Here is a 24,798-nt window from a genome sequence, read left to right as displayed (position 1 = left end):
TACTTTCCACCTCTGCAGATGCTGTTTGTTTTCTGCACAGACATTTTTCATTGTGTTCACTTCCTAGAAACAGAGCGAGTTGTGTAAATCAAACATTCCCCGGAGAGAGAAACAGCCACATTCAGCCTGATGTGATGGAGAACAGTGAAGCTGCTGGGACGTCATATGTGTCAGAGTCTTGTCATCGATTTCCAGTGTCTAAATTTAACTTTACTAAACAAAACACCATGGATGACGGCGACAAAAGGCAGCAACACTTCTGATCATGATGAGAATGTTGGTCCTCACATTTATTTATTTAACAGATACTCAATGAATGTCCCAGTTTTTAGGAAACTTAGTTTTATCCTTTACATAATAAGTAATGAGCATGTTGCTATTACATCTGCTGCAGGTGTCTCTGGCACTGATACGACAAATCACAGCGCTCACAGGTTTGTCTGGGCCTGTCCAAGTCTGCTGCTGAAGAAAATGCCACATGTTGTTGTATCATTCAAATCCAGGCTTGTCTGCAAAAATCCAAGTTTCTCACAGATTCAGAATTGAATGTTCACAGCTTCTGCTTCGGAACGAGTAGAGAGGGATTTTGAAAATACTACAACCAGTGTGATCACAATATTACAACATAGTGAGTGTGATCACACAGACACACCGAAGAGCTGTTGTTTTCATTTCACAAACAGGAAGAGTCAGTGAAGTCAGTGACGGAACGTATGTAAATAAACAAACATCAGCTCACCTTCACAACGAGGGTTAGATGTTAGGGTGTTACCCTAACACCTAACCCTCATCATTACACCTAACCCAGTCATTACAGTCCAATAACAACAGGCAGACAGGTGGCGTAGGCCGCACCGCGGAGTCGCATTTTCACTGGATATTTTGATGCTGTACTGTAATTGTACTTTCATTAGGCAGGACTTACAGTATTTTTACACTGTGGTATTTCTGATTTTACTGCAGTAAATGATCTGAGTTCTTCTTCCACCACTAATTAGGAGGTTACTTTGTTATAGATTAAACTACAGAATATACAAGTACAGCTCAAACAATTATTTGATTGATAGAAAAAAACTGACAATTAATTTGATGATTTTAAGTTATTTTTAAGCAAAATCAGTTTCACACTTCACAGTTTCAGATTCTCAGATGTACCCATTTGTTGCTTTTGCTTTTAATTGGGCTACTTTATTATTTTTTAAATTTGTATTTTAAGGTTTTCACTTGCACTATAGGTCTTACAGTCAACAATCAATCAGGTAACTGAGAACATAATCATCAGATTAATAAATAACAATAAAAACAACCATTAGCTGATAAAAAACTACCAAAGTGACTCCACCTCGGCTCCAACAGGAAAATGCTGCTTCCTCACATTTCTTCAGGAAGTACTTCTCATACTTTTGGTACTTTTTCCTGACTACACTTAAAAACTTCGACTAACATTTTCAGTGCAGGACTTTTACTTGTAATGAAGTATTTTCACCAAGTGGCATTAGTACTTTTACTGAAGTAAAGGCTCTAGATACTACATCCTCTTTTGCAGGTCACCAGAAAAATACTAGGTGTGTACCTGCATGTAAGAACAAGGGCATTAGACAAAAGGTCAGGGGATAAAGGGTTAATGACTTTGTGTTTAAAAGAGATTTAGAAATAAATGACTATTTATTAATTTACGAGCCACATGTACTTTTACTCCTGTGGTCGTAGGACATTTACACAGGGTTTTTCAGAAAGTACTTACAGTCATCTGCCTTCTTTTTCCTGTACTTCTTCACTTGTACCCCAGAACCCGGACCCGTGTCCCTGTGTGGACTGTGCTGAAATGATTGTCGCATCACAAACTGCTGCACAGAGACACGCTACATGTGTCTGTCTAAAGATGAGCTTCTGTCTTTATGTCCTGCTCACACACACTCACACACATACACACACCATCACTGCAGTAGTACTGTACTTACACACACAGCTGAGCCTCAGAAGGATCAATAAAGCCAAAAGCAGGGCGTCCATGTTACTGTGCTGCAGCGTTCACGCGTCCTCCAGCTTCAGATGAGTGGAATGGAAGTGCTGAAGGGAAGTGCGTCTTTGTGGGGAGGAAAAGTCAGTGCGCAGCGCTTCCTTCTATTCAATTGTTGTGCAGGTTTCACAGTAAAGGAGCTGCTGACCGACGTCTGTCGGAAATACCACAGTCATCGCACATGTTGACTTGTTCTGGTAAACCTGAGGAAGAGGAGGCGTGCACGGCCTCTTTAGTTGAACACCGTGATGCAGACATTTTGACACTTTTATCAAAAACTAATCCTCAGAGAGAAGAAGAGCTCAAGTCCTGTTTCATCCAGATTTGGTTCAAAGTCACACACGAGGTGTAAAAGCAGCTTTAACCGGGTTTGACAAGATCAGTCGCTGATCCTCTGGTAACCAACAAACCGTTATTTACGCACGCTGATGTCAAGTCGGGCATGTGGTCACTGGGTTTGTGTTTGCCTCCTTGTAAGACGGAGGCTGTTTTTTACAGAGTGGCGGACAGAGGGATGTGTTGGAGCAAACAGTGAAAATATGAGAATACTGATGTAGTTAAAATGGAATGCTGAAAGGATTCAGTTTTGTTAGTTATTCCTGAAAGGCACGGGTGCTGAAGCTCTGAGGATCTGCCAGTTCAGCTCTGTCAGAGGCCAGAGTACCTCAGACCGCCAGGGCCAGTTTCCTTACTAAACTCGAGTGTGTGGTCTTCGCACTGGGGGGATTCAGTGACACCGGACTAACTGATGCTGGAGGCTGCTCACTGAGGGCCAGAGCCTCTCTGCGTGCTGCGTGCTGATCTCCGTACAGGTGGAAGCAGAGCCGCGCGTCTGTCTCACGGTACCGGAATGTGCAGTGCAGATCTGTGTTGGCCTGCACTCGTGCTCACACTAATATTAACGCACGAACAACAGCACAGCAGCGACAAGAGTGAAGGGCAGTGCCCTGTTTCCCTCTTCAGAATGTCTCGGAACATTTCTGTTCATAGTTGCAATAAAGACATGTTGGTGACTGAGGAAACACAGGATCTGACGTATTGACTGTAACCAGAACCCGGGTCAGCAGCCTTGTCCTTCTTCCTACTCGTATCTGCAGGCACACTGCTCCTCCAGCACTCAGTCCACCCCATCCTGTCCTGTCAGGAGGAAGAGAAGAAAGAGCAGTAACAGCATCTCCACCCACCACATCCTGACTGCAGCGGGTTCACATCCCAACCTGGACCTTCACGGGACTCAGACCGGCTCACGGACTTTCGGGGCGGTCATGATACCTGCTTAGACCATCAGTGACAAACTGCAGGTGGCTCGTCTTCCTGCCGTCTCACAGACCAAAGGACAGACGTGGAGTGACACATGGAAATACACACATTTCTGGGATTAATGCTGAAATAGTCAGAGAATTTCTCCTGGACGATAGAGAGTGTTAGTCCACGACTGGAGGATGTAGTCAGAGATACTAGGACAATATTTAACAACAAAAAAATTCTTGTGCTTTTGGTGCATTAACATTAAATTATTATCTGTTTTTGGACACTTAGACAGTTGAGGAGAAAACTGCTCTGATACAGGAGAAAGCAGCAGCACGCTGTGACGATGACTTTATTATCAGTTTTATTTGATTTTTTTGGCCATATCATAGAACAGAAAGAACAGAAAACAATAAGTATATCCACACAACAAAGCGCAGTAAACTAAATGTATGAAGCAAATTGGAACGTATAAGAACAATATCTGACATTCTCTGTCCTTTTAGAAGCAGCTCAGCTATGACTGGATGGAAACAAACATTTCAGAAGGAGATGTTGTCCTTCTGGCCCTGCAATGGACTGGACTGTACCCTGCCTTTGCCCGATTGCTGGCTGGGATTGGCTCCAATCAGCTGTTCAATAATCTGGGTCTCAGCATCATTGTGCCGGCTCAGGACGGCTGTCAGTTCCCTGATTGTTTAAGTGAGAAGCATTCGGAGATGTCAGAGCTGAATGCTGAGCCTGTCTGTCCCTGTCCCCACTGTAGCGTCCTCACACAGCGATCCAACTGCACATCCTGCACCAACCACAACAAGCTGGTGCTGCTCAGACACCTCGGCAGGCCTCAGGGTTAAAGTCCCCCCAGCGGACAGAGCAGGTGTACGGCGAGGAACCCGCAGGAGCTGTCACACACCCCCTCAGGGCGAATTCAAGCATAACAAGCAACAAAACAGATTTTAAGGTCTTGAACTGTTCTCACCTGATTGTCTCCTCCAGGCTGTTGGTCTCACAGAGAGACTGCAGCAGGGCCACGTTCCAGAGGACCCGACCAGTCTGGATAGAGTCAAGAGGTGGGGTTGGGGTCAGTACGGTCTGAGCTGAGCCGGGGCAGAACCCCTGCCCACCCAGCCCCCACATCCTCATCATCTGTAACACTCATTTAAAGCTTTGTACGTTAAAGTGGCCATAAATACACAGTTGAGTTCAAGTGACGGGTCTGTTCAGGCTTCAGTCTCCTATCAGGACATGTTTGGGATGTGCAGCTGTTCACTGTGAGGTCTGTGGATAGTCCACACTAACTGGGACACAACTGCTTTTTCATTGCTGTGAGCAGCACAGTGAACTGGTTCGGTCTCTGTTGAAATGAGCAAACTCGGAGCCACAGCCCATGAACTCAAAAACTATCTGGACATATCCAAACAGGACATATGTCAGATTATTGCTCAGACTCTTAAAAATTCATTGCTTCACATAAAACACTTAATTGAAATGTGGAATTTCATGTATACAGCGGGCGACAGATGAAAGGACAGGCTATCACACTGGGGCCAACAGAGCCTTGTTAGCGCCTGTCTTCAAATATCTGAAAGTCACATGAGCCTGAATCATGATTATTATTTACGTCAAATGGTCAAATGCATGTGAACATATGTTTAAGCTGAGTATTTATATGTGTTATGTGTTATATTTATATGTTAAAAACCTGGGGACCTGGTGGTGGTGAATGTAAAAGATGTGTCACGACAAAATGTGACTTCACTTGTGAGTTTAACCTCTGTTGAAAAGTGCTCTGTAGCTGATTAACAAGAAGGAAGTTCCACCCTCGGTAGGAAGTCGTGGTGTTTAACCCCGAGTGCAGCACAGTTTAGGACAAGCCCAGCTCACCAAGGGAGTGTGCACACACACACACACACACCTACACCTCACCTTATCCAGCAGGGTGATCCAAGCAAGCTCCATCTGCCCTCTTCTGACTCCACCAGTACCAGCATCTACACCCGGGGGACTCTGCTGTCTTCTACCAGTGAGAAGCAACAGGGTCTAATCACTGACGTCAGCATCAATAATGTTCTTATTCACTCCCTGCTGCTCTCTCCTTACTGAACGAAACTACATTTTACAGCATGTTGTGTTTATCTGTTCTTTCATCCCCTGCCCAACTGAAACCAGACTTTTGCTGGGGACTATTTTCAGATGTTCCCACCTGGCTGCTCTGCTTTCACTCCTCACCTGGAAAGTCTGGACCCTGTGCTGCCGGTCCATCACTGTTCTGTCCTTGTCCACAGCCTGGAACAGTTTGTAGCTCCTTCTCCTGCTACAGGGTGAAACCCTGAGCAGCTCTGACTCCCTGTGTTCATGGCCTGATGCTTCAGAGGGAGCAGTAACACAGTCTGATCCAGCTCTGCCTTTGTACAGACAGAATCTGTTGCTGTCAGTCACCAACCACAGTCGGGACCTGTGGCTTCATTTACTTCACTGCTGCAGAGAAGATGGACGTTCACCTGCTACTGGAGCCTGAGAAAAGCCTGGTTCATATGGAAGTTACACTGTTTTAGTTGTTGGTGACTTTTGTTTCACCCCTGGCAGTTTGCTTCTTAACTTTGTACCAGTTGAAGTTGTTGACTGGACCTGAACTGGTTATGCATCAAAATAAAAGCTGGAAAAATGGAAGATGGACCCCAAACTTTTGAATGATAGTGTACTTATTTTCTACTTTATAGTCTGTTTAACTTTTATATACAGTTTAATCTAAAACATGTTCTTTTCCTGCCTGTTACAGTCGCTGCTGTAATAAACCAAAGTAATCTGTCTACCTGGATAACATTTATACCTTCATTACCTGGTGGTGACTGTTTAACCCTATGTCTGACCCAGGTCTTAACCAGGGTCTGCAGAGAGCAGCGTGGAGTTCCCAAAGTAGTCCCAGTTACAATAGCATTTTTCTTCAACACATTAAAAATATTTTTGGAAGAAATGCTCAAATGCTGACTCTTCTTCAGTCATGTTTTCACACCTTTAAAGGTTGGACCAAGTAGGAAACTGGGACTTGATCTGACAACCAGTCTCCGTGCACACACAGTGAAACTCATGTGGAACAGATGAACCCAGAGGACCTGGACTCTCCTGGACTAGCGTGTTCACTTTGTTTTCCACCTCTTCATCCAGACAGTTCAGACATCTATCTTTCCTCACAGAGGTCAGAGCTCACAGTCTGGGCCTGTATTCAAGGTCCTATCTCACTGATTGGCTGAGAAAGAGGAAGTGTCCTGTACAGAAACTCAGCCCGCAGCGAAAAGCTTTACGACTGTGTGTGTGTGCTTACTGTCAGTCCAGCGGAGAGATCCAAGGGCAGAGTGCATCCGAAACAGGTCGGACATGCAAACAGTCCAGGACAGACCCACACAGGAGCAACAGGTCGGACATGCAAACAGTCCAGGCCAAGCAGTAAATCCAGGACAGGCCCACACAGGGCGTACATGAGAAAACACCAATGAATATAAGAACACTGTGCTCAGTAGAACACAGGGAGAGCACAAAGCTGCAGGTAAGAGGTGAGCACACCGGACGATCTGTCAGTGAACAAAGGAGCCGGCCATATTTACCTGGGCCTGATCAGGTGAGTGATGACAGGTGTGGAGGGAGAGAGGCTGAGCCACCAGAAACACCTGACTGGACTGGGAATCACAGTTCATAAGGAGGTCCAGAAAGTCGCAGTCTCAGCACCGTGGCAAGGCCACAACCTACTGTAATGGACATAATGTGATGCAACATAACGCAACAACTCTGCTGCTCATACAGTAGGTTAATATTGGCTGGTTTTCTTAGACTAAACAATGACAAACCTCTTTCAGTTTTGGCATCTTGCTCGTCACAACAAAAGGCATTTTTGGATCACAGTTAATCTATGAATTAAAGAATTAACTGGCATATTAATTAATAATGAACATAATTAGTTGCTGCCCTAAAACAGATGACAAGCCTCAAACATTTAAACTGAGTAGAAATAACTGGCACACACACTCTTGTCAAGATATAAACATTAGAACTTAGTTTATATTAAAGCAGAATTTTTAAAAATATTTTATCCATAACCTGTGTCAATGCACAGGTTTTTTCATGCTGGCGCTGCCAGGTGCGCGTGTTTCAGCTGAGTCCACCGCACACCGCCAGTCTCTCAATGGCTCTGTGCTTACGCACTGGCGCCCTCTAGTGGACACAGCTGGAAAGTCAGGAGAAACAATCAGTCCAACTACTATCAGTCACATTTACGTAGGCCTATACCGGCTGATTTTATTTAGAACAAACCTAAAGTTTTGCCCCCAGAATCTATTTTCATAATGTGTTAAAGCCTCCACACACCAGTAGTCCCACTACCGAGATCCTCTCAGGACTGTTTCATCCAACTAAACAGACCAGTTTATCATATGACTTTATCATATGACAAAACGTCAAACACAACTGGCCACGGTTGAAACAGCGAATGTTGCAACTGCAAAGCCATTTTAATGAAAAAGAATGGCTGAAACAAACTAGAGTCCGACAGAGCAGTGAACAGCAGTCTGTTTGTGGCCAGACAATGTGGACCCCGTCTCCTCCAAGCAGCCACAGCTTTAGATTATGAATCAGAAACTCAGCAGAGAGGACATCTGAATCACTCAGACCTGAAAAATCATTCCTTGATCTAGACCACGTGTGTCAAACTCAAGGCCCGCGGGCTAAATGTGGCCCGCCACGTCATTTTATGTGGCCCGCGAGAGCATAATAGGTGCAAATATATATTAAAATGAGTATATTCTGTTTTAAAGCGTGCATTGACCATAAACTACATCTCCCACAATGCATTTAGACCGCGAAGTAACGGCATCTCTCCACTTTAAGTGGAATCGAGAAATCTCTACAAATGATCCCAAAATGTCCACGAAAAGATAAATCGCCCACTTTTCTGTTTGTCAGAGCATCTCAGCCTCAGTTCCTCGGTTGGCTACCAAACTGAACCGGTTAATGAATGAGTTTGATCGGCGCTTCTCTGGTTTTACTATCTTTACCGACCTTTTCACCGCCGAGGTCTGCAGTGCGCCCCATCACCTTCAGATGGAGTTCATTGAGCTTCAAAGCGATAGTGGCCTGAGAGCAAAGTTCCAGGATTTTACCGTCTACTGGCCCCTGGTTTGACGCCACAGCTCCGACTTCACGGAGCTCGTGTTCTGTCAATGTCTTTGTGCCGCAGCACAAGACCTAAAACCAGACATTGACATACTGGCCAGGGGAAAACGGTGTCAGACATCCGGCCAGAAAGCACATAAGCATTTTTAAAAACCTGAATTAAAATGGAATGTATTTCAACCAAGACTAAGAACAGTAGAATATGTGTGCAATTTAATGATTGTGCTTGCATTTTGTTTTGTGTTTGTTATTTTCAGAACATGATCTATGGATGAGAATGTGTGTGAGATGGTGTCTATGGAGGGATCTACTTGGTGTGTTCAAGGATAAGCAGCATCACCTCACTGTTGTTGTTGTTGTTGTAAAATGATGCTTCTGTCACACTTGTTGGTTGTGCTGTAGTTCCCTTGACTGTGACAAAAAAAGTTTTGAATCAAGTTACTATCATAACTTGTTTTTGATATTTTCCTGATTTACTTGAATAGTTTGATTGTTGATTGATGGAGTAATGTGGGTTTCTTAAACTGAACATTTATTTTTACATCTATGCAAATGCATATGTAATATTTGTAACTTTAAGTAATGAATACACAAAGTTTAACAATATAAGGAGTAGTTTAATTTATTTTAAATTACATTACATTTATACTATTAATCTGGCCCTTTGAGGGCAACCATTGTGCTAATGTGGGCCTCGTGTAAATGAGTTTGACACCCCTATTCTAGACTGTGTAGATTTATGACCAGATTAAATAAAACCCATACAATCACAGTTGATATTAAGGCTGTGTCCCGGTGTCTGGGCTCTTTGGGGCAGTGTTCACTCAGTGGTACAGGCTATTCACTCTGTGTTCAAAAGCAGAAACATCCTGTCACTTAATGTGAAAGAATCAACTCTTTTCTGGAAACACTATGATCAGCTGATGGAGATCAGCGTCGCTACCTCACCTGCAGCCTGTACCTATGCTATGTATGTTTATTATAGTTAAAGGAGGTGATGTACTGGACTACATTATATTCAGAGATGTCTCTATATTTTTGTCCTCCCCACCTAGGTTTAGAGAGTATACAACTGTAAATGTGTCCCTAATAAAGTGGCCTGCACATCACATGTAGCGGTCTATGTTAACGTTGGACTATTCATTCTGCATTTAACGAATAGCCTATAACACATGAGATGCTCTTGTCACACAGTCCAAATGTTTTAGACATTTATCAAGTGAACCTGAGGCAGGAAGGGAAGGTGTGGAGGAAGATGTCTGTGCAGGGACCTCTATGGAGACAGGTGTCCCCACCAGCCAGCCACTGCACAATGAAGAGATGTGCTTCATGAGTTACAAAACATGATATAGATTTTAATTAATGGTTTGTGGATAAACTAGGCTGCTTGACAGTCAAATTAGCTATTGTGAAATGTAGAATGCAAAGAAATATGCAACACAGGGAGACTTTGACCTTTATGCCATTAAAACACGATAATGTTCTTAATATTGAAGTAAATACTGTATGTTTAACATGTCTACATTTTTATCTTTACCAGTAGCCGTTTCAAGAAAAATAGTTGATTTGCATAATGTGGGGCCTGTTCCCCAGTAGAGCTTTATGTCTAGCGACACCCCCAAGCTGCTTCCTCTGCAGGTCTGACCAACCCTGTTCTCATTCCAGTACAGGTGGTGGGAAGTGGGGCGCTGCAGCTGCCGCCTGTGCTGGTCTCAGGTCTGTTCCCTCCAACTGGAGTGGCCTCACCTCTGTCCTGGGAGTGGTTTTATATCACTACCATCACTGTAGTGTTTGCTTAATGCTGGTCAAGATGGAGCTGATGTCAACTCGCACATTTTTTAGTTACTATAAATAAACTACTCAGCAGTAGTAATGACAAATATGTGAGAGTTGACATCTTTCTTGCTGATACCTCTGAACTACATATAGGACAGTGAGTGGTGGACTTTTGACTTTCACTACCAACAGTATTGTACAGGTACTTTGAGTTCCCCCCCCCCCACCCCAGTTTAAAACAGACCAGACCTGTGCCTCAGGCTTCATCTCTCTCTACCACTACTTGACATTTTAAAGACTAAAAGGATAAACGGACTGATTAAAGAAATAATCAACAGATCAATAATGAAAACTCGTGTGAAACAAAAACACAGGAGACACTTTTGCATCTTTAAAAAAGAATTTAATAACATTTAAATCCAACATATAAAAATAAAAAACAACAGTGGAAGGACGTAGTTTTCCTCTCCTTGCTAATACTCTTTTAATCATTATATGGCAGAATTTGACAAAAAGAAAAGAGACAAATTGCACACGAGAGCATGTTAGTGAGTCCTGACTGTCTAACAGTAGTGCTCCTGGCACCAGGCCCGGCCGGGATCAGTCTCTGGGGCAGTCCCTCCCAATCTCAGACCGACGCAGCGAGCCAAATACAAAACACCATATTCAGTTTGATCCGCGAACAAAACCAAGTCCTGGTTTCCTCTGCGACACAAAGAAATGACAGCGTGCACGTGTTGCAGCATGGCTACTGGTGGGGGTGGAGAGACATCCTCTAACACACACACACACAGGGGGAGGGGGGAGTCCAAACACCACAGTGACATGTCATGGTCCATCCACTCCCCAAACCCCCCTCAGGTAAATTAAAATAAAAGGGAGGGAAATGAGCTCTAAATGAAAAGTGACATACAAACAGAGGGAGGATGCAAGTTAGAGAGAGACTGCGGCACTCAGCAGGTCGATACTTACGTACACATGACGGGACATAAGCAGGTCCACACTGATGTGGACACTCAGGGGTGTCCTGGAGGTGGGGTGGGGGGTCTGTCTTACCTCGTCACTCAATCACCTACAGCCAATGTCTTTAATTATTGTGATACAGTAATGATTGCAGTTAGCTGAGGCGAGAGGCTGGAGGAGGAGTCGGGGGTCTTCTCACTGCGCTCGGCCCATGACCAGAGTCACTCCCCCCTGCTGACACCAGTCAACCAGCCTCCGCAGCTTATCTGAGTTACCTCCTTCTGCTGCTTCGAAGAGGAGGCGCTGGAGAGGAAGAGACAGGGGAAACGAGAGAGAGAAGTAACGGGGAAAGACATGAAAGAAAAACAGGGAGGGAGGGTGAAAAGAAAGAAGGGGGAGGACAGCAGGTGAACATGCATGTGGCATCAACCACAAAACCCTGCGGCCTCGGTCACTTCAGCGCCTCAGGATCAAACCAGACGGACTGACGAGCACCGAGATCATGCGTCACACCTGTTCTCAACCACTGGGCCATGCTCTCTGCTACTTCAGCGTCCAGTTCTGAGGCTCATGTGCCCCATTGGACAGGGTCAGGGTCTGTGGCTGCTCTGCACTGTGCCCTCACACCTGTCTCTCGGAGCCAGCATAAGGTTCTCCAGCAGTTTGTGCTAAAGTGGCTCTTCTGTGGGATCAGACCAGAAGGGCCAGCCTTCACTCCCCACACATCATAGAGCCTCGAGTGCCCACTTGGGCCTTGGACCACCATGGTAGGTACTGACCACCCCGCACGCCTGCTGCGTCGGAGCTGCTCTGACCCAGATGTGTGATCATCGGTCTGGCCCTTGTCAGAGTCACTGCATGTTTTCCTTGTTCCAGCACAACTTCAAAAACCGACTGTTCATCCGCAGCCTAATGTCGCACCCCGACAGCTGCCATTAGGGGCTTTTCCATTATAGGAACCCACTGAAATGCGTCGAGCCGGGTAACACTCATAACAGGTTCTGCGTTTGTTTCCACTGCACGCTTTGTTGGTGTAAAACAGGGACTTCGGTGAGCGGACTGTGGGCAAAGTGATGAAGAAGTCTGTGTTCTGCTCGGATCAACAGCTGTTTGATAAACTGCTCCTACAGCTTCTGTTACTGGCTGATTGGTGCACTGTGGAGTGGCCCCTCACAGCCTCTGCTCAGCTGGGAGTGTAAGCCCACCCCTTCTCTAAACAGAGGAAAAGCAAAGTAGGACGGTCGCTCTCAACATGGGAGGTTGTGCCAGGTGACGGTTAAGCGAGCACGAGTTCCAATCTGGAACTGTTCTCGATGCCCAGCTCTAGGGAGGGTCTCACAGGACAGGTGTGATGATGTGTACTGAAACTTGAAGCAGACGTTACCAGGTGAGGTGCTTGTTAGTAACATGTGACCCCGACAAAACACCGACGGTGCATTTACATGTTTAGAGATGATCCGAGACACATGAAGTGACCGAGTGCAAACAGGGTGAGAGACATTGTGTGTGTGTTAAAGAGAAAGTGAAGGGGGTAATTTACATCTTTCCACAGGGCAGCACACAGTGGAAGGTTTTGGAGGGCTTGCTGATAGAGAAGTCGCACCTACAAAAACAAACAAACAAGATAAAAGAAGGGAGAGGGGGAGAAAACACCACCAGACATCGGAGCATTGTGCCAATTCAGCAGCGGAATGAAGTCGAAGGGTTAGTCACATTGTCATCATAACAAGAAAGTCTGAAATCAAGAATCTTAAAAAAAACAAACAAACAAAAAAAAAACCTGCAGGGGGAGAAACATGAAACTATGACCAACCATAAAAACCAACCTGATAGAGCTATATCAGCCAAGACTACAGGACAAACGTCATTCATTTTTACATGTGTTTGTGTGTGTCAGGCTGTTGACTTCCTCTAGAGCCTGTGAACTGTCACAGCCGTCCTTCACTGACTCACCTCTGATCGCTCCTTTAGCTCCCTCTCCACAGCTATCGCTCTGCGAGAAACAGCACAAATACTTGGTCACTGACACCTGACAACACAGTGCATGTTGAATCAGTCAGCCTGGTCAAAATGTTCACTTATTGTCAACAAATCCCACAGTCAGATCTAGACGATGACGATGATGATAAGCTACCATCGTACGTTCAGTAACGTTCTGTTTCTGTCATCTGGTGTTGGCACTTCTTGGAAGAAACTGGTTCATGAACCAGATTCAGCTACAATCCAGGGCTTTACAGACAAAAGCCGCTGGGACACACTAGGGAAATGCAGCAGCCCGTCATGAAACGGTAGGACAGTTTAAACACCGTGGATGTAGATGCAACATTAACCTTCCTTTCAGTCCGATTTCATATGTTGCTGTCAGCCAGCCCCAGGATTCACATGGCGGTCGAACACAAGTGATCACTGCTGAATTTTGACCTAGTACACATGTGAGTCTAACTTCTGCTTTTCCCAAGAGTCCAACCACGACCAGTTTGTAGGAATTTACACATAAAACCACTGGGTGTGGCAATATAAAGCCTGACTCAGGAGGAGCTGTCAGGATGTGATGCACACTGTGTGTTAGTGGACGCCTTCACTGCTGGTTTGGTCTTTTCACACATTTGTTGACAAGAAGAAAAACTATCACCAGATTTAACACTTGGACCTACCTGTTTTTGTCAGTGTTCAGACAGAATTAAAAGCTACATCCTGACTCTTTGTGTTACTCTCAGCCTGTTTAGCAGAGAGATGGTTTTTCTTTTGGACTTACATTTTCCAGTTGGCCAAACACTTTGGAGAGTTACTGCACAACATCCTGGCCTGGAATTTCAGATGTTCAATGTTTCCGTCCTGCCACTCCTGATGCAGCAACCTGTGCAGCAACAGATCAGCACTGACACCAACAACTCAACTCAGAGAGCACCGATGACGACAACAACAAGAGCAGCAGCAGTCCCCTGACACACAGACAGGTCTGGTCCTCCACTGGTTACTGACTGAGCTGCAGCTCAGACGATTACAGCCGACTGCACTGATGTAAAGCACAGCGAGTAGAGAACAAAGCCCACACTGACGAGTATTTACCTGCTCAGAGTATTTCAGAAAGTCAGAGGCATTTACACAGCATCATCCCACGCATGCAGCTGACAATGCTTTCAAACTCATACAGAGCCTGCAGCTGGACTTACCCTTGTGTTCAGGTGTGTGTACATGTCTTTCTATAGTTGTGTGGACAATCTAATTCAGTACCATCATTGTGAGGACATGCTGTCCGGCTCCCACCCCTTCAAAGGCCTGGTTGTGGGTCCAGGCTGGTTTTAGCGTTCAAACTTAAACCTGGTTCTAACCTGGGGTAGTGTCAGGGGCTGCATGTTCAGTGAGGGTCCTCACAGCTATAGAAAGACGACTGTGTGTGTGTGTGTACCTCAGGCCCAGCTCAGTGTTGTTGGGCATGGCGTATCGCAGTCTCTCCAGCACCAGAGCATGCTGGGACTGTGGCAGGCACCTCAGGTAAAGAGTCACCACCTGCAGATCCAGTGAAGTGTACAAACATTAATACTGCCCAGGTGCTTCTGAGCAAAGCACTGGGTCTCACACAGTGTATGAGAGGGTGCTCGGGTGCCGACTGTGTCAACATGTCACATTAGCCCTGTTACTATACAAGTAAAACTGTTCTCAGTGTCGGATACACACAACTTCAGTAAATTTGTTTAAAAAGCAGCTACAGCTTTTCTTTTGTAAATTTTAAATAGTCTGAAGTTTTTCCTTTTTCTTATCTTTGCATGTATTTTAATAAAATCAATGTTTTATTGGTGGGATCACAGGGTTCATAGCTGGTGTATACAATTCAGTGCAACACTTCCACCTTAACATCTGTGTTTATGAAGCTCAAAATGTTGCGTTTTTTTTTTAGTGAAATTGTCAGAAATGTATAAATTCAATTACATGTTTATTATTGAGGCCTCAACTAAAGGTGGTGTTGTACTGGACCACATTATGTTTAGAGGCGTCTATATTCTTGTCCTCCCCAGCGACGTGTGTGAAACATTTTGAGCTTCATAAACAGATGTTAAGGCAGACATTTTGCACTGAATTACAAACAATTGCACAGGTTTACCTAATAAAGTGACCAGTAAGTAAAGAAATGACTATGGTCAAAATGTCAGTTGTTTGTGTAGAGCTGCAATGTGTCACCCTGTGTCTGATCTGAGGTTTTAGTCACTGACTGTTGGCACCAAATCTCTGGGTGTGGTCAGTCTCATGCTACCACAGACAAGCGGCAGCCTGGTGAATGACATCTTGCCTTGTTGTGGAAGCGATAGCAGCTCCAGAACTCTGCAGGGTTGAAGGGGACCTCCAGTCGAGACGGGACAGTACTCAGACAGCGATGGACCAGATCTGAGAACAGTTTGGACTGAGAGCTGGGGGCTCCATGGCTCTGCTGACTGCAACTGAATACCAGGTAACTGAAGAGAGAGGAAAGGTCAGAAGTTATTTCCATTGGAGAACACTTCCTAATGGTTCCTGCAGGTGACACTCACTCCAACCACAGTGTGTGAAGCTCTTCCAGCTGCATGGCTGATCCCAGCGCTCTCTCAAAGGCATCCACCGTCTCCTCCACAGAGCCGTACAGCCACTGCCAGCGACTGCAACAACAAGACACTGCTTCAGTGATCACAGCTTGGCCTGGAGGATCCATACATCACAGGGACTCTACAGAGCTCATCAGATATGTCAGTGCCGTCAGCTCACTTCTTGAACCTTTGTGGGTCTGATGCTTCATTTGGTCAGCAAATATGAATATATCCCCCAGCTTAAAACAAATACTTATAAAAGCTGGCAATCCATTATAATGTGGGAGTTTACAATAACTGGTAAACAACAAGATAACGGTGTCTATGGGTTTCAACAGCTGTTTCACATCAGCACAATTTCACTTCCTTCTGTCGCCTTAGAAGACTACTATGTATTTTCCACTAACAGCTCAACATGCTGAACTTTAACGATGTCACATCACAAAGTAAAAAAGTTTCAGCAGATAAAACAAACTTTCAATAGGTCAGTTTTCTGGTGCTCCTGTGAGGAACTGTGAATAAAACATCTCCCAAATGTCCTTCGTCTTGTTTTCCTACTATTGAATTGCAGTCTTCACAGATCTACTCGGTTCTGAGGATCTCACATCTGACCTGGGACTGGGGTCAGACCAGGCCCAAATAATTCTCAATAATACTTTTTCCACAGCAGCAGCCTGTTTCTATCAGGGTCTGTCTGAACTGATGGAGTCAGATCAGGTCTCTTGTTTTTTGAAACAATTTATGCACATGGTGGCACAGCAGCATGGCGATTAGCGCCGTCACCTCACAGCAAGAAGGTTCCGGAGTGCATGTTCTCCCTGTGCCTGCTCCGCTTCCTCCCACAGTCCAAAGACATGCAGCTTAGTTTGACTGGTGACTCTAAATTGCTGTTAGGTGTATGTGTGGTTGTCTCTAACTGTCAGCCCTGTAATAGACTGGCGACCTGTCCAGGGTGGACCCCGCCTTTGCCCAGTGTCAGGTGGGGTTGGCTCCAGGACCCCCACGGCCCTATTGAGGAATAAGCAGTGTAGATAGTGGAAGAATGTATGCGTGTCAGGCTCAGCTACAGTGTCCACGGGTCTGTTTTAGCTGTGGGGTAACATCCAAACAGAAAATCAGCACACACCAGTGAATCAGGTGGAGGTAGGGGGTCTGCTCACTGAGCTGCTCCTCCAGCTCCTTCTTGATGATTGGACCTCTCAGGAGCTCCTCTGTGGCAAAACCAAGGATGTGGCTGGAGGGATAAAAAAAAAACAAATGCTCCTTAATGTGTTTAAAAATGTGATGATTTGTATGTCAAGGATTTCTCCAGCGACTACAAATACCACGTGTGCCCAAATGACTCTGTGAAGGCTGGACCTTGTTATGCTGCTGTAATTCTGCGCAACATTCACCCAAGCTTGTTAAGGTAAACTGCCTGAACTGCAAAACTCGTGTCCTGATTCTTATTTCAACCTCAATGTGTATGAAGCCAAAACTTCATCCTCTCGCGTGTGCTTCGAGATCCATTTGAAGACAACGTACCGCAGGACTTCCACAGGTTTTTTCTGACTCTGTTCGTCCTCACAGAGCGACAGGATGAATCCTCGAAACAGAGGAACGATGGCACTCGACTGCTCCTGTGTAACAAGATGGCAGGAAAACAACAATCACTTCTGGAACTCACAGTGAAAACCAACAGAGTGGTGTCAGTGTCACAGGAACAGGGAGCAAAACTCTGGTTCTGACAAGGGAGACAGCAAGTTCAAAGTTCGACATTGAGTAACAATTCGGTTTCATTCTGAATCACAAAGCTCCCCATATTAACGGGTTTTTACTTTGAATCGGGTGGTTTTGAATATTAACAAACCTTGTGAATGCGTGAGCTCACCTGAGCCATGAGGAACTTGCAGGAGTGGTAGAAGACCTTGGCGTTGTTGGGACACTCGGCCAGAGCGTGCAGCCACACGCTGACCGCCTGGCCTCCGTTTCCCTGCCTGATGTGGAGGTCAGCCAGTGCGTCTCGCAGGATGCACGACTCGGGACATGACTCCAGCAGAGGCTCGCACAGAGCAACACCCTCATCATACCTGGAGGGAAGAACATCTTTATATGCTGTGCTCACGCAGGTCAACAATCAGAAAAGCACACTGTACACATCTTAAGCATAATGCACACTGACCAGCCACAACTTCAAAACCAGCTGCCAGTGGTTTGACCAATCAACACATCCAAGAGGCTGCATGTTTCATTTAAGACAGGTGATGTCAGATATTCTGCACAAATTTGATGTCCCTGCATTAAAACTGGAATCTGCAAATAAAATCTCACTTTTTCTAAAACTATTAAACCCTTTCCACACATTAACACTAAATCTTAAGCTGTGTACAAAAGCATGTGAACACGTGCAACAGCACTGATTTATTTGCAAGTCTAGTTGTTTTACATTTGTTAGTTTTAGTTGAAAACTCATTTTAGTCCTGAAATTTCCTTGTTTGTCTCAACTTTGTTTGTCTTGTCTAATTCCCAGTGGGCTGTAGATGAGTTTAGCTCATAAACTTGTTTCTTCCAAGACGCGCCAACATCAGCTGACAGAGGCAGGACATTACTGAATGTCAGATGTTTCTTACCAGCGGCAGTGCAACAGGTCAGCAGCTAAATCAACATATGAATAAGAGAGGTCTGTCTTTCACATTATCATTTAGTTTTATTGGTTGTAAATAATTTTTTCTTATAGTTATCTTAAGTATGTTTAGTCTCATTTTCAATGTCAAAAATAAGAAATGCTGACAATATTACTCCCCTGTACAAAGTACAATCTAAGTACAAACTACAAATAATGATTAGATCAAACAGGGGCATTGGTCCATACAGTTGATAAACATCCTTCATGAATGATGCAGGCAGGTGTGTAAAAATGTATACACACACACACACTAGAAATGATACATCGTGCCCTTTAAGTAGAATTTCTGTATCAGATGAGTCAGTGGTTCTGATTAGATTTCAGTCAGCTCCTTGCTGCAGATGCAACAAAAACACTATCAGCTCACCTCTGTAGCAGTTTGTTTAGGAAGATGAGGTTGGTGTGAAGAGGCAGACAGGCCATCGTCCTCTCACTCTGAGACAGAGAAGCATCACTGCATCGACTGATGGCATCTTAGGGGGAAACATCATCACAGAAAAGAGGTTGCAATGTCAAACTAGGATCAGTACAATAACCTGAAGGCTCAGCAACAATGACTATGTTGCGTTCAGCCTGACTGGTTCAGGTTTCGTCTGAGTACCTTGGAAGAGAGCGATGAGGATGTCGAGCGGTGTGCTGATGTCCTGTGGCGTTCTCCACGGCAGCAGGAAGGGCTCTCTGCTGACCAGTCTGGACGGCCCGGACTCTGCCGGGTCGTACAGGCTGGACGGCAGCTGGTCAAACTCAGTCAGGTGAATGTAGGAGAGCCAGACCAACGCCCGGTCACTGGCTGTCAGGTGGTCAGCTATACTCCTGTCGTGTGCTGATTTCAAGGCATTCTGCAACCAAAACCAAATAAAAAAACCTCTTATAATTTATTGATCCCAGAGGATTACTTTCTTTTTTAATTTAAAATCAAACTGTCCAGGAACAGATGTGAAACTGTCTAAATCCAACACATTTACAACATACTGCATCAATGAGGCATAAAATCCTAAACTGTATTTCAACAACAGACTTCACTCCAACATCCGCATGACTTTCTACAATCAGCTGTTGGGATATAAACCACAGGGTGAGGAACAAAATGTAAATGATGTTATTTGATGAGTTTGTTCTTGGATTCACGAGTTTATTTCATGCTTTACGGTTCTGACACGTTAAGTCCATGTCAAAAGAATTTTCAAATCAGCAACGAAGTCACTGGAATCTTTCAATAAGAGATTGGTTTACTTGCAGCAAGGAGACAAGTCAGCATAGGCGTACCGAGTCGTCTGAAAGAGCTTAGTCTAAACATCACACAATATATGGGACAAAGGGAACTCCCTAAAAACGCAACCCAGGCGTTAATCAAGTTGAGAAGAAGATTTAAACAGGAAAAGAGAACCTGAGCAGGTTTGCCCTGATAACCCCTCAGACACTAAACAATATGTTGTCTGTGTATCTTCACAATATATGGCAGGCAAAGTTTATGGCTGGTTCCCTTTAAGTCTGGAACGCCATCTGGCGAACATAACAATACAGAGTATTAAAACAAAGAAAAAACATGTCCTTCAGTTCACACAGGTCCCTGTAATCTGTGGTCTGTTCTGAAAGTTTATAATCCATTGAATAACATATGTTGGTTAATATATTGATTAAAGCACAGTTTAAAACATATTCAATGTAATTTTCATGACAGTCCGTTTTGGCATTTTCATCTAAGGAGCAGACATTTGGTACCTCTGTTCTAAATCACCAAGTAGCAACAAACGATGTGTTTTAGGCAATCTGACCTGAACATGACCGCAGTCATTTCAGATCATGCGTCACCTGTAAAATGGCCACAGCGCTCTCCATCCTGCCTGTGAAAAGGTTGAGGTGGACTCTGTAGAGCAGAGCCTCCATCAGCTGGAAGGACAGTTTCTCTGTGACGACTGAGGACGCCTCAGGGAGAAGAAACTGCAGCAGGCGGTCACAGACGTAGTCCTTCCCATCGAATGAACTCTCCAGGTTCAGATACTGCAGGGGGGAGATAGTCAACGGTCAGTAAGACCAAAACTGTGACAACTACACAGAGTTCTCTTTTCTCTCCAAGATCACCGTTTCAGGGTCATCACATCGTTTTACTATCCCATGATACTGTGATAAATACTGGATCAGTCTCCTGCTCAACATCACTGTGTTTTCATGATACTGAGTTTACCAAATAGTTAATCTCATTTGCCCATTTTCTCCTTGTCTGGTCTCTGACACTGAACCAGGCTCAAACATGGATTTCATCTCAAACACTACATGTTAACCAGGAGTCATTTCCAAACTGTTGCAGCCGATGGAATTGGGATTTCATAAATCACAGTGTGGTTTGACAGAATCATCAATAATCCAGTTTAATGAAAACACTGTACAATCACAGAAGGTCAATGAAGCTTGTACAATAAAGTCACACAGTCCTCGACCCTCCAACCTCATGTGTGAGTGGAGGGACAAAAAGAAGGGAAATGCGTTTTGAGATTTTATCAGGTTAATATGGAAGAACATTGCAGTATAAAATATTTAGAACAAGGAGATGTGTACTGTATTTAATCCAAGTATAAAGTACAAATCACCCACTACCCCATCTTTTAATGCTGAAAAGCGAGAAAATTGTCACAAAATTCACTATGAACCATATTATCAATTTGCCTGATGAAGAACAGAGGCTCCAGTGGTCACTGAAACAACAATAGAGCTGTCAGCCGGAGTGAGACACGGCTGAGCTCTAGCTCACTCAGTGTAACAGCATCAGTCTTTAAAATAAATCTCAGGACTTACATTCCACCACACTTGGTAGTCAGGCGCATGCTCCACAGCCATCTCACACATCTCCTGGACCTCCTCCCTGCTGCCGCGCCTTGAGAACAGAGACAGATAGTGGCTCCACACCTCTGGGTTTTCACAGTTACTTTCCAGAGCACGAGACAGCGTGTTCAAGGCAGCCTCCAAACACTCGGCTGCAGGTCTACAGAAGAAAACACAACATTGTACTCTCATTTGATAAAGAAAAGTTGGAGATTAAATAACAGAAAATAAACCAGAACTCAGAATCAGTTGGTTGGTGACTTACGTCTCATTCTGATTGAGGTATCTGAATGCCAGTTTGATCCACAGCTGAGTGTCACAAGGACTCTCTAGGATGCTGGTCTCCAGATTAGATATATCGTCTGTCTCACTGACAAAATAACGTTTGTCCTCTGATGTAACACACACATCCAGGACAGACAGGCTGGTCTTAGAGCAGTCATCTGTACAGACACACACACACACACACACAGGTGTAAGTGACTGAGCATCAATACAAAATTAAACATACAAGAATGTCAATAAAGCTGCTCCTCACCACATTTCCCAGGTGAAGTGTTTTCACCCGCCGTTTCCTCCTCGCTGTCGTCATCAGGACTGCGGCTGCTCTGTACTGACGGCTTCGGCCTCCACCTCCTCAAGTCTTTACAGGTGGTGAACGGAGGAACTGGAAACAAGAAAAGAAGCCAGATATCTGTAACCTGTTTCTATGATAATGAGAATAAATGTCACTTTTGGCTTGTTCCCGTTAGGGGTCGCCACAGGAAGCCAACATGTTGACATTTGGCACATGTTTTACACCGGATGCTCTTCCTGATGCAACCCTGATTCGAACCGAGGCCATAGCAGCGAAGGCGCTGCACCCCAACTGCTAGGCTAGCAGGGAACCTCCTATGATGATGATGATGAGTATGAAAAAATAAAAAGTTCACCAACCGTGCCGTTTACTTTCATTGACTTTACTGACGAGGAGGACAGCCGTCTGATCAACTCCCATACGGTCTTTGTTTGCACCAAACAACTTCTTCATATACTTCTCTATAAAACAGAGAAGTACATCAACACCCAGAGCTTCACTGAAGTCAAGTCTACAGCGAAGGTCAAGATATTTTACAAAGCAGATGATTTGTTTTGGCCTACCTGTGGCGACTCTGATGTCCTCGTCCAAGCTGCTCTCAGAACAGCCAATCAGAGACAGATTGTACGACAGGATATCCTGGAAAAGCTGGTTTCCACTCAAAGTGCAGTTTCTCATGTGCTGCCTGCAGTACAGAGACAGAGGGAGCCAACATTAAACACCACAGAGACGGCACACAGCAAGTCAGCAGAGAGGCCAAAGGAGACTTTTCACTTACCATCTGCAATCATCATCATTGCAGGTTCCTGTGAGATCAAACCGACAGAAACACTTCTTTGGTTCGATGGTGTTGCTGTAGGTTACAGAGCTGAGTGATAACTTCTCCTTGGTCCTGTAATATGGGCTGAACCTAGGAGGCACAACAAGTCAAATACATCATCTGCAGAGCCAGGTCAGTGTTACCACTCATTTGCCAGTAATACACGTATTACTGCAATCCTTTATGTTCTCTGGAAAAAGCCAAAGGGAAACCCTCATTCTTTTGACTCAGGATCTACCTCATGTAATTCCATCTGTACATCGCAACCACAATATCCCAGTTAACTTTAAACCAGGGAACACCCTGCAGCAGAGACTGGTCCACCCGAAAGACAAAACACCCAGACATAAACAGAGTGATGTGGTGTATGCAATTAAGTGTAGTCAGGAGTGTAACGACTTGTACATTGGTGAAACTAAGCAGCCGCTTCACAAACGCATGGCCCAACACAGGAGGGCCAACTCCAGTGGACCAGAGTCAGCAGTCCACCTCCACCTGAAGGACAAAGGACATTCTTTTGAGGACAGTGAAGTCCAGATCCTCTCCAGAGAACATCACTGGTTTGAGAGAGGAGTTAAGGAAGCTATTTTTGTTAAAACAGAACACCCCTCACTAAATAGGGGTGGCGGACTAAGACACAACTTGTCATCCATCTACAATCCTGTTTTGAGATCTCTGCCCAAACATGTCCACCAGGACAATAGGCGTCGGTCCACAGGGGAGGTTTCAAAGACAGGTAACGACTCTCACCGATAATGGGCTACAACAACTCAGTCGTTAAGGGACATTGTTGGCCTTCAAAGGTCTGAAACATCTCTTGGATGAGAGGTGAAACGTCTTCGACCTAGAAATCTAAGTCCAGTTGGTTTTTTCTAATTTTTTTTCAGTTTACTATGACCTGGATGACAGAATCTGCACAGACATCTTCCATCGGTACTGTTTACATACTCATTTTGCACATGCGTAATTACACACACTACTGAATATTTGCACTTCACGGCTCCCACATAGCATATATTCTCTCTGTATTGTGTTCTTGCTGTATTTTTATTGTGCTTCTTTCACTTGCTGCTTTAAAGTGCCTTAGATTTGTGTTATTGCCCATTTAGATTTGTTATTGCTCACCTACTTTATATTTCACTTGTATTTTGTGGCATTCGTGTCGATGGAAAAGTAAGAATTTCATTGTACAGGGAAACAGGTATCCTAACTGTGCATATGACAAACACTTTTCCTTCATGACCAAGTCAGCTGAACTATAACAAGAAAACCTTCCTGTGCTATTCCGTCAGCTTTTTCAGAAAGTGCTTTTGTCTTCATGATGAAAAATCCATCACATTACAGACTCAGCATCAGTCAGATGTGGTTTATACCGCAGGTACAGCTGTATTTATATCACTATATACAACTTAACCCTAACCGTTTATTATACTACAGATACATCTGTATATAATACAAATACAAATGTGTTCATACTTTGATTCAGTGTTGTAAAATAATACAATGTCAATAATTGGACGAATCATAAATGAACTGCCAAGTGAGATGTGCAGCATGTTGATGGGGATTCTACCTGTATGATTTAAAGACTAGCAGCGGGCTGTGATATGGTCCAAAGGGAACGGGCTTCAGCTCTGTGCTCCCCGACTGACTCGATGTTGCATCCAGCTCCACTAAAACCATCTACAGTGAGATAAAAATCATAACACTCGTGAGCAAGGACATGTGGTACTATTGTCTTCCAAATAGCATTTTATAGACAATGTATTCACTGCAAAATTACTCACAAGATGAAAAGAACATAAAAAAAGCTCTGGTAATCACCTGTCCAGTTGACAGGTTGTCAACATCCTCTCCGTGGTTCTGTAGCTCTCTCAGCAGCACCTCTCCCAGCCGGGCCTGCTGCTGGTACCTCAGCTTTAGCGCATCCACATCCAGCCCTGCAAACATCTCAGCAGGAGCCTTGGAGCTGCTCGAAGTCTTACCTGGTTTGATGATGCTGCCGTCTTTGGCTGGAGTGGAGCTCAGCTGCTCAAGGTTGGGTTTGGTGAAGGAGCAGCTGGACTGACGGAAGGAGTGCCGGCGGGGGCCTTTAGCAGGAGCAGGTGTGGGCTCTGATTCGTGATCATCGGCCTCTGTGACGTCTTCGTTGTCCAGAGTGAGTTTATCCTGGGTGAGGTCGTGTAG

At 44.7% G+C, this 24,798-nt stretch overlaps 2 protein-coding genes across 4 annotated transcripts in view; both read right to left on the bottom strand.

Moving 5' to 3' along the window:
* Positions 1-2,240, bottom strand: part of ptprbl (protein tyrosine phosphatase receptor type B, like) — a 35,589-nt gene extending 33,349 nt beyond the window's left edge. The window contains exon 1 of one of the 3 annotated variants that reach the window (XR_002276228.1): positions 1,745-1,904. Coding sequence is in view for 2 of the 3 variants with exons in the window: in XM_020615806.1 (XP_020471462.1) it covers positions 1,745-1,838 (94 nt within the window). In the remaining variant the exon portion in view is untranslated. Of the gene's footprint in view, positions 1-1,744; positions 1,905-1,961 lie in introns of those variants that run through there. The other 2 variants (XM_020615807.1, XM_020615806.1) reach the window with 2 other exon arrangements.
* Positions 2,241-10,663: 8,423 nt separating this feature from the next.
* The window catches only part of zfc3h1 (zinc finger C3H1-type containing), a 25,784-nt gene continuing 11,649 nt past the window's right edge, over positions 10,664-24,798 (bottom strand). Inside the window, exons 18-38 of the mRNA XM_020615792.1 lie at positions 24,436-24,795; positions 24,185-24,294; positions 22,570-22,701; positions 22,355-22,476; positions 22,151-22,252; positions 21,753-21,881; positions 21,480-21,657; positions 21,188-21,374; positions 20,207-20,395; positions 18,996-19,233; positions 18,762-18,867; positions 17,600-17,798; positions 17,254-17,348; positions 16,856-16,963; positions 15,697-15,801; positions 15,459-15,621; positions 14,580-14,680; positions 13,926-14,027; positions 13,124-13,163; positions 12,711-12,773; positions 10,664-11,473 (exon numbers count right to left, since the gene is read on the bottom strand). Coding sequence (XP_020471448.1) covers positions 11,366-11,473; positions 12,711-12,773; positions 13,124-13,163; positions 13,926-14,027; positions 14,580-14,680; positions 15,459-15,621; positions 15,697-15,801; positions 16,856-16,963; positions 17,254-17,348; positions 17,600-17,798; positions 18,762-18,867; positions 18,996-19,233; positions 20,207-20,395; positions 21,188-21,374; positions 21,480-21,657; positions 21,753-21,881; positions 22,151-22,252; positions 22,355-22,476; positions 22,570-22,701; positions 24,185-24,294; positions 24,436-24,795 — 2,937 coding nt within the window. The 3' untranslated portion in view covers positions 10,664-11,365. The remainder of the gene's footprint in view (positions 11,474-12,710; positions 12,774-13,123; positions 13,164-13,925; positions 14,028-14,579; positions 14,681-15,458; positions 15,622-15,696; positions 15,802-16,855; positions 16,964-17,253; positions 17,349-17,599; positions 17,799-18,761; positions 18,868-18,995; positions 19,234-20,206; positions 20,396-21,187; positions 21,375-21,479; positions 21,658-21,752; positions 21,882-22,150; positions 22,253-22,354; positions 22,477-22,569; positions 22,702-24,184; positions 24,295-24,435; positions 24,796-24,798) is intronic.

Source organism: Monopterus albus, unplaced genomic scaffold (genome assembly GCF_001952655.1).
Source record: "Monopterus albus unplaced genomic scaffold, M_albus_1.0 scaffold170.1, whole genome shotgun sequence".
In the NCBI taxonomy this organism is placed as follows: Eukaryota; Metazoa; Chordata; class Actinopteri; order Synbranchiformes; family Synbranchidae; genus Monopterus; species Monopterus albus.
The sequence above is the reverse complement of the archived record's forward strand: the minus strand, read 5'-3'. Positions and strand labels throughout refer to the sequence as shown.